The sequence below is a fragment of the Bos javanicus genome, chromosome 16, assembly GCF_032452875.1.
Source record: "Bos javanicus breed banteng chromosome 16, ARS-OSU_banteng_1.0, whole genome shotgun sequence".
In the NCBI taxonomy this organism is placed as follows: domain Eukaryota; kingdom Metazoa; phylum Chordata; class Mammalia; order Artiodactyla; family Bovidae; genus Bos; species Bos javanicus.
The window spans coordinates 30,097,732-30,107,472 of record NC_083883.1 but is presented as its reverse complement, the minus strand read 5'-3'; the positions used below and the strand labels follow the sequence as shown (position 1 = coordinate 30,107,472).

The window sequence follows — 9,741 nt, the reverse complement described above, 5'->3', positions numbered from 1 at the left end:
TCCACTTACTCTATTCACATGTAACATATCAAACAGGTCACTACTTAAGCTTCTTGCCTAGGTCTGTCTCACAACCTACTAGCCTACTCAACATCTGCATCTCAAAAACTTCTGGCTTTTTCTTTCTGTATGTTTAACAAGTTTTGTTTCATTCATCTTGTTTATTTTTCTTTTCCTCTATAGAATGGAATATTCTCAAATAGAGCATATTCCATTATAATCATGTTTTAGATGAATAAAATAAAATGCATAGAATTGAAAAAGAAACCAGGTATATACAGTTCTACATTAAATAACAAGACCCAAGGCAATGGCAACCCACTCCAGTACTCTTGCCTGGAAAATCCCATGGACGGAGGTCCATGGGGTTGCTGAGGGTCGGACACGACTGAGCAACTTCACTTTCATTTTTCACTTTCCTGCACTGGAGAAGGAAATGGCAACCCACTCCAGTACTCTTGCCTGGAGAATCCCAGGGATGGGGGAGCCTGGTGGGCTGCCTTCTGTGGGGTCACACAGAGTCGGACACGACTGAAGTGACTTAGCAGGGAGGCAGATCTTTCAGTGACTGAAATTTAAGTAGTGATGAGCTTAATACTGAGTTCTCCCTGTTGACTAAAAAAAGATGTACAACTTGAGAGTTGTGAGTTAAGTTCTATTTGGGGCAAAATGAGGACTGCAGCCTGGGAGGCAGGATCTCAGATAGCTCTGAGACTGCTCCAAAGCAGCAGTGGGGGAAAGTCAATATATAAGGTTTTGGTGAAGGGGGAGTTCACTGCCATGAAACACTCATTTTACAAAGGGTTTTTGTTAGTCATGAGGATCTGATGTCACCATGAAGGGATTTAGTGCTTCTCTAGATATGAGGAGAGGCAAGGACTGAGATCATAAAATCTGTTCCTCAACACATCCAACTATCTAAAGACCTGTCCCATCAGATTCCCTGGAGCACAGAGTGCCTCACTCCACCCTGAACTCCCTCAGGGCTGTTGAAGGTCAATAGCTTTAGCAGCATGGGGTTCAATCTCTGTTGTTGTTGTTGTCATTGGCAATGCTCTTGGTAAGTGCCAATTTGTAGTTTACATCCCCAACAACTGTAAAGTGACATGACAGTGCTGTGATAACTATTGCTGAGACTCCCGAAATTTGTATCCATGCATTAAAATCCATATGAAGGCGATGCTAGACTTCAGTTAGTATTCGGTCCCAATGGTCCGCAGACTGCAGTCAAGCCCAGGCAAAGGCCTGCCCAGGTCCTCTGGCTGCCAAAGGACTTTCCCCAGCTAGTCCAGCCCCTTCCAGATCTGGCTGGAATCAGCTGTGAAAACACTTAAGCCTTCCTGGGGACAAACAGTTAAAGGGGACACATGGTGAAAGGACTGGCACCCCGTCCTTCCCAGGGCTGCAGGCGAAGGGTCTGCCGGGCCTCTGCCTCCAGCATCCCGGGGGCAGGTCGCGCAGCCGCAGGCGCCGGGGAACTACCGCCCCCACCCCCGGCCGGCAGGGGGCGCGCGCGCCGGCGGCCCCGCCCCTGCGCACGGGCGCCGGGGCGTGCCCGCCGCCAGGCATCAGCAATCTATCGGGAGCGGCGGGTGGCCTACGCGGCGTGTTCGGAGGCGGCGGCGGTTCTAGGCGCCTGGCCACCGGGTAGCGGATCGGTGGTTGAGACGGCAGTAGCAGCAGCGGGTCTCCAGGTCGCGGCGTCGGGCTTCCGGAGCTGTGAGCGGTAGAAGGATGGCGGAGTCTTCAGACAAGCTCTACCGGGTCGAGTACGCGAAGAGCGGGCGCGCGTCTTGCAAGAAATGCAAAGAGAGCATCCCCAAGGACTCGATCCGGATGGCCTTCATGGTGCAGGTGCGGGCGGATGGGGCGCTTTGTGCGCGGCCGGGCCTTCGCGCGTCCGAGGAGGGTGGGGGGAGGGCCGGCCCGGAGCCGTGGGCCTGGCCGACCGCTCCCAGCCAGCGCGGGGCCTGCGGGCACAGCTGCTATCGCGGGACAAGCCCGCCGGGTGGACCCTTCTTCCGTCAGGTTTTGCTGATCTTGCAGGAAAAGCCCGGGAAATACGGTCTGGAGCCGGTGGGGCCTTTTACTTTGTGAAAATTGGGAGCCGCTTCTGTCCTTAATTCTGGGTTTATTTTATTGCCATACGTTTCGGGAAGGAAACTGACTCGTGGTTTTTTGAGGCTAGTCTGTCTGGTTTTGACCTACCTTGTTTTGGAAGATATTTGTCCTGCATTGACGGTGGCGACTGGCAAGTGACGATTTGGATTTTTTTAAATCTATTTTTGGCTATCATTTCAACACCCGCTCACTCTTTTTTTTTAATTAATTATGCAAAACTATGCAAGTCGATGTCATTTCAGTACAGTGCGTTCACTTTTGGCTTACGTTATGGTTTAACATTTCCCCCCAAACTTTCCAAGTTCACAGAACGTCGTCTTTGTAGCTATCCGGTTTGAGTAAGAGTGGTTCGTAGTGATTCTCATCTGGGCTTGTTAATAGAGTCAAGATTCCCTCCGGTGGTCCCTAAGGCTTCGGAGCAGGCCAGGAGAGTTGTTGAAGTGAGGTGGTGTGTCTGAAGACCCCTCCCAGGGCAGAGAGATTCCTGCCACTTTCAGCTTCCAAAAAGCTCCCGTCTGTCTGTGTAATTCTAGTTCCCACCTGCCCTGTCCTCCCCACCCCAAGGTAAAGCTTTTGTCCAAGCTTAGTGCTCATGGTCAAGATAGCTTGATTTCCCTCCACCGGTGAGGCAGTAGGTATTTTAGGAATGACTAGGTGGTATTGCTGCATTTGCTGTAGTTAGGTGGTGTAGGGGAATGGGTACCAGTGTGTACTAAGGCTATCTCATTTCATAATATTGTTACCAAGTCCCAGCTCAATTTGCTTACTGCCCGACAGGCTAATTGAAGCAAGGAATACGAACTTCATTATTTGGAAAGTCAACTGACCGAGAAAATGGCAGACTGTTGTCTTAAAGTCAGTTGTCTTGTTGGGATCTGGATGCCAGCTTCTTTTATAGGACACAGAGGGGAAGGAGTTCAGAAAGTAAAGATCATTTTCTTGCAAATCTCTCCTGAAATGGCCAACCTTAGGGAGGGGAAAGAAACTGAAGTTGCTTAGTCGTGTTCAACTCTGCAACCCCATGGACTGTAGCCTGCTGGGCTCCTCTGTCCATGTGATTTTCCAGGCAAGAATACTGGAGTGGGTTGCCATTTCCTTCTCCAGGGGGTCTTCCCGACCCAGGGATCCAACCCTGGTCCCCGGCACTGCAGGCAGATTCTTTACCATCTGAGCCACCAGGGGAGCCCTTAGAGAGGGGATGTATGTGTTAATCCCTTTAGGCAGAGGGACAGGGTGCCCGGAAGCAGATTATTATATATGATTATAGTAACGAACAATGAAAAACGAAGGTTAAAGTCCAATAAACAGATCCTGATCCATCTGGGAGTTAGAATTAGCAACAGTATGTCACTTCTCAGGTGGCACTAGTGGTAAAGAACCTGTCTGCCAATGCAGGAGACCTGAGAGATGCAGGTTTAATCCCTGGGTCTGGAAGATCCCCTGAAGAAGAAAATGGGAACCCACTGCAGTATTCTTGCCCGGGAAATTACATGGACAGAGGAGCCTGACAGGCTCCAACAATATGACAGGGGTTGGCATTGTCATCTTAGTATCATTCTCAGGGCCACCTAGCTCACTACTGAACACTTATCACTTAGTAAACACTCACTGAGCACCAGTTAGATTCTAGGCATGGTGTTAAGTACCAGGGGCACAAGGACAGACTCCATTTCCGGGAGCTCCCAATTTGGTTAAAGGGGTGATGACTGGTAAACATTGCTGTGCTGGGGTGAGTGCCACCTGATGGGTGCCCTTGGCATGGTGGGTACCAAATTGGAGCTCACCACAGAAGTGGCAGAAAGTTGAGGATGGAGGAGTAGACAAGGCCTCCTGTTTGAGGAGCCTTATCTCCCCCAGAGCGTCTTTTCATTTCATCCTAACGTTTGGGTGGCTTGCTGATCTTGTGAAGTCCCCATTAATGCAGGGGCTCTTAACCTGGAGTCTGTGGGATGGCACGTAGAACTCAAGAGGTCCATGAGTTTCAATGAGAAAAGATTGCTGTCTTCCCTGGACTTCGGTTACAATTCATTACTTTCTGCAGTTATGAATGTAAGCCCCAAAGCAAAGGCACAGTGACAGTAACTGCGGTTTCTGTCATCAGCAGTAGTTATTTTCATATCATTTACAGATGTTGGGGATTTTTAAAAATAATCATTTATACTCATCTCAGCAAGATTGTGGGCTTCCCTGGTGGCTCAGACGGTAAAGAATCCACCTGCAGTGCAGGAAACCTGGGTTCGATCCGTGGGTTGGGAAGATCCCCTGGAGGAGGGCATGGCAACCCATTCCAGTATTCTTGCCTGGAGAATCCTCATGGACAGAGGAGCCTGGCAGCCTACAGTCTGTCGGGTCACAGAGTCGGACATGACTGAACAACTAAGCGTGGCATAACATGGCAACAAGATTACAGTAGTTGTTAGCAATAAGATTATAGTAGTAATTAAAGCGGTACTGTATCTTGTTATTTAATGCTTTAAAGTTTGTGGTGAAGGACAGGGAAGCCTGGTGTGCTACAGTCCATGGGGTTGCAAAGAGTTGGACTGAGCGACTTGTAGATTACTGTATCCCAGTAAACTTTTTAAATGTTTTCATAATTATTTTAATACCATTGATTTCCTTTGTGAACTTACGTATTTTATTGTGCATTTTAAAATGTTAGTCAGAGAAAGGGACATCCATAGGCTTCACTGGACCGTCAGAGAGGACCCTGTTCTACTGGGACATGGGTGAGGAGTGAAGAGGCTGGTTGGCTCTAGTCCAGAGGGTTCCACTGAGTAAACACTTCTAAACTAAACAAAGTGTAACATTCTGGGCTCTCCTGTTTACTTTTAGTGAAGGAATTAAAATTAAGTGTGATTTTTTTTTCTCTAATGGTAATTGAGGGTGGAGTTTTAACACAAATGTTTTGTAGGTCCTGTAGGCTGAGCTGGTGAAGGCCAGAAAAAAGAAGCCTTTCTTCCCCCACCCCCACCCCCTTTGGATTTAAATACCTTCTTTTACATTTGTGTGGGAGGATTGTTTGCGGAGGAGTATCCAATACCTGATACTTTAGCTGGCAGGCCCTGGGGCAGCCTGGAGGGGAATGAACCGGACCTTGCTGTTCTTGGGAGGGCCTGCAGGAAACCCTGCTGACTTTCTTCCTGGTAACAGTGGTTCTGCACTCTCTGGGGTAGCCTGGCCCTGGTGTGGCCTCTTTTTTATAGCCCATTTCTCAGGAAGCAGCCTGAGGTGGCTGGGTAAGGACCCTGGTGCGTGGTGGGCCCTCATGTTTGCTGAGTCTACAGCCAAGGATTCTGCTCCTTACAGCAGCCGGGCGGCTGCCTGGTGAGGCAGTAGTCTTGTGACCTTGGTCTGGTTAGTTTCTTGCCATCTCATCCTCAGTCCTGAGTTCTTAAGTATAAAGCTTTGTGTTGATCAAGGGTTCTTTCCTCTGGAGGGAGACCAGCGGCCTCAGCAGTCCCAGAGTTTGTGCCATGAGTATATCCTGGTGGAGACTTTTTATGTTTGGCACTGTGCCGGTGGCTGGGGACACAGCACTCAGGCCAAAGTTAAAGGAGCAAGTGTGGGGGCCTCAGAGAGCCAGGAAGAAATTGTGGCCGTAGGTTCCGGGGTGGGGAGGCGGTGGGCAGAGCCATGAGTTAGGGCCCTCCCTCTGCACTTAGAGGAGGCTTAAAGAGGGGTTCCAGGGCATGCAGAGCCAAGTCAAGGCCACTGCAGATGCTGTAACAAGACGTCCGGTTGCTTAAGGATATGCTGGCTGCCTTGGTGAACGTTTGAGAGCCAGGACACGAGTCTGTTCTCTGAAATGCCATTTGTTGACTGGGTGTGGATGGGGAGGGCTGTCTTGGAGTGAGCATCTTTCCCACAGCAGGAGTTCCTCCATCCTTCCTTTCTTCCTCTTCCCTCCAGACCTGGGGCACCCCGCAAACGTTCTGAGTGCCTGCCATGACTGTGCTGGCAAGACAGGCGTTGCATAGCGCCTCTCTGGCAGCTCCTGACCCGATGCAGGGCACAGACCTTGATCAAATAATAGCCCAAATGGATCTTAACTCTGGGGAGCTATGGGAAGGGGCATCTGTCATGGGACCTGAGGAAGTGCTGTTGGCTCTGGTTAGAGCTGGGAAGCCCAGAGGACAGCCATTGCTGCTGTAAACCCAAGCTGCGCGACCCTGAGTCCTGTGCCCCAGCCATTATCCCTGTATTTTATTCAGTGCTGTCTATAAAACCCAGAGAGAGGCTGCTCACCTAGTAGGAGAGGGCCAGTTGGGAGAGCTCATCCCTGCTTTTCCCGAGCACTTTCTGTGTCCGCATAACTCCATCCTAAACGTTTTGCTTGGTGTTTATTTTTAATGCTGTTTTATGCCATCTGCTTGACATTTAGATTTATGTCCTATCAAAGCAGATGTTTGGGGTAGTCAGTCAGAAGAACCGTTTGTGTATTTTTAAGTACCTCTTCCTGCCAAGAGACGTAGAGCAGCGTAGTGGAAAGAACGGGGGCTGAATCACCTGCTGCATGTCTGACCGCACCCCCATGAGACTGTGAAATGAGGGTGCTGGTTCCTCAGACAGCTGTGGGGTGTCCCATGGTGGGTGGTGGGCAGCAGGGTCACTCCAGCTCCTGGGGGTGGGGCGCCCCTCAGCCGGTCCCTTTGAGTCTCCCTCATGGAAGTCCTTCATTCCGTGCACATCTGCGTGGCTGCTGCCAGCATGACACTTCTCTGACACATCTGCTCAGCCTGGCGCTTATCAGGGACTCATTCCCCATTGTCCTAGGTGCACAGAGCCCTGGGGGCTGTGCAGGCCCTGGCGGTGACGGGGCCTCTTCCGCTTGGGGGGGCCCAGGATGCAGGACTGGCATCTCCTGTGCCTTCACCGAGTTCTGAGCTGAGTTTGCGACTGAAACGCAGTGGCAAGTTTGGTATCTGCGCTCAGGGCTGAACTCTAAGCTGAAGTGCCGGTCAGCCCCACGGGATGGCCTGGTGCCTGTCCCATGGCAGGCAAGGCAGCTTCCTCAGCTGAGGGGTGGGTGCCGTCCTCTGTTGACAGATAAGCAAGGGGGTTTGGGATGTCTGGTGCTGAGGGCCGCACCTGAGGCTCACGGCTCTTTTCTGCTTCTGATTCCGCCCTTCTAGTCGCCCATGTTCGATGGGAAAATCCCGCACTGGTACCACCTCTCCTGCTTCTGGAAGGTCGGCTTCTCCATCTGGCACCCTGATGTCGAGGTGGAGGGGTTCTCTGAGCTCCGCTGGGATGACCAGCAGACGATCAAGAAGATGGCCGAGACTGGCGGAGCGACAGGTGTGTGCGCAGTGGGGAGGCGCGGGGGTCGCCCCAACCCTGGAGCTTCCTGGGTAGGGGCCCGCTCTGTGAGAGCAAAGAGTAGGTCCTTCAGCTCACTCTCCCGTTACTCCAGCAGCATTCAGTGACCCAGACTTGTCCTGTTGGGTGCGGGATATGTTCCTTCTAGATGCTTGAAATGTAGCCTTTAAATTTGCTGTGGTTGTTATCTTACTAGACCCTCTTTTAGAGTAGTTTCAGGTTCACAGCACAATTAAGCAAAAAGTATGGAAAGTGGAGAGTTTCCACAGAGGTGTGACCTCTTCCACCATCAACTTGCCCCAGCAGCTGAAGTTACATTGACACATCGGTTCAGCCAAAGTCCAGAGTTTATATTAGCCATCAGTCGTGGTGGTGTACATCTTTCCTGTAAGGGTTTGAGCAAATGTATAATGACAGATATCCATCATCATAATGTCATACAGAGTATTTCCATTACTCTATAAAATTCCTCTGCATTCTACCTGTTTGTCGCTCTGTCTCCCAACCCCTGGCAACCACTGATGTTTTTCCTATCTCCATAGTTTCATCTGTTCTAGAATATTGTGTCATTAGACTCACACAGTATGTAACCTTTTCACATTGGCTTATCTCACTGGGTAATACACACGTAAGGCTCCTGTGTATGTTGTCACAGGTGGATAACATTTCTTTGGGGCACCGAATATTCCACTGTCTGGAAGCACCAGTTTATCCATTCGCCTAGTGAAGGACACCTCAAGTGCAGCCCGTTCTAGCAATTATGAATAAAACTATGTCCCCGTGCAGGGTTGTGTGTGGACATAAGTTTTTTAGTCATTGGATAAATACTAAATACCAAGGCACACAGTTGCTGGATTGTATGGTAAGAGTATCTTTAGATAGCAAGCTGTCTTGCTTGACCATTACATTCCTACCAGTAATGAATCAGAGTTCCTATTACTCCACGTCCTTACCAATGTTTGTTACCAGTGTTTTGGATTCTGGCAAACTAATAGATTTGTAGTGGTATCTTACTTTAATTTGCAATTCCCTAGTACCATATGGGCAAAGCTAACACAATTCTGCTAAGAGAACGCACTGGTCATAGCAGACACTCTTTTTCAACAGCATAAGAGACACTTTACACCTGGATAACACCAAATGGTCAACACTGAAATCAGATTGATTACATTTTTGTGGCCAAAGTTGGAGAAGCTGTATACGTCAGCAAAAACGAGACCTGGAGCTGACTGTGGCTCAGATCATCAGCTCCTTACAGCACAATTCATGTTTAAATTAAAGAAAGTGAGAAAAACCACTAGGCCAGTCCATTGCGATCTAAATCAGATCCCCTGTGATTATATAATGAAAGTGATGAATAGATTCAAGGGATTAGATCTAGTATACAGAGTGCCTGAAGAACTGTGGACAGAGGTTCGTAATATTGTACAGGAGGCAGCGAACAAAACCATCCCAAAGAAAAAGAAATGCAAGAAGGCACATTGGTTGTCTGAGGAGGCTTTACAAATAGCTGAGGCAGGAAAAGAAGCAAAAAGCAAGGGAGAGGGGGAAAGGTTACCCAACTGAATGTAGAGTTCAGGAGAATAGCAGGGAGAGATAAGAAGGCCTTCTTCAGTGAACAATGCAAAGAAATAGAAGAAAACAACAGAAGGGGAAAGACTAGAGAGCCCCTCAAGAAAATTGGAAATAGCAATGGAACATTTCATCCAAAGATGGACACAATAATGGACAGAAACGTTAAGATCTGATAGAAGCACAAGAGATCAAGAAGAGATGGCAAGAATATACAGAACTGGACAAAAAAGATCTTAATGACCTGGATAGCCACAATAGTGTGGTCACTCACCCAGAGCCGGACATTCTGGAGTGTAAAGTCAAGTGGGCCTTAGGAATCACTGCTGCCAGTAAAGCTAGTGGAGGTGATGGAATTCCAGCAGAGTTATTTAAAATCCTAAATGATACTATTAAAGTGCTGCAGCCAACATGTCAGCAAATTTGGAAAAGCCAGCAGTGACCGCAGGACTGAAAGAGGTCAGGCTTCACCCCAGTTCCCAAGGAAGGCAGTACTAAAGAGTGTTGACACTGCGGGGCAGTTGCGCTCATCTCCCGTGCTAGTAAGGTTGCGCTCAAAATCCTGCAGCCTTCCACAGTACGTGAACCGAGAACTTCCAGATGTTCAATTGGGGTTTAGAAAAAGGCAGAGGAAGCAGAGGTTAAATTGCCAACACTCATGGATCATAGAGAAAGCAAGGGAATTCCAGAAAATCATCCACCTCTGTTTCACTGGCTATGCTAAAGCCT

The 9,741-nt window shown here is 49.1% G+C and overlaps 1 protein-coding gene across 2 annotated transcripts in view; it reads left to right on the top strand.

The window, feature by feature from the left end:
* The first annotated feature begins 1,540 nt into the window (after positions 1-1,540).
* PARP1 (poly(ADP-ribose) polymerase 1) overlaps positions 1,541-9,741 on the top strand; it is a 41,475-nt gene continuing 33,274 nt past the window's right edge. Inside the window, exons 1-2 of one of the 2 annotated variants that reach the window (XM_061382403.1) lie at positions 1,541-1,854; positions 7,254-7,419. In XM_061382403.1, coding sequence (XP_061238387.1) covers positions 1,735-1,854; positions 7,254-7,419 — 286 coding nt within the window. In that variant the 5' untranslated portion in view covers positions 1,541-1,734. The remainder of the gene's footprint in view (positions 1,855-7,253; positions 7,420-9,741) is intronic. The other variant, XM_061382404.1, reaches the window with a different exon arrangement.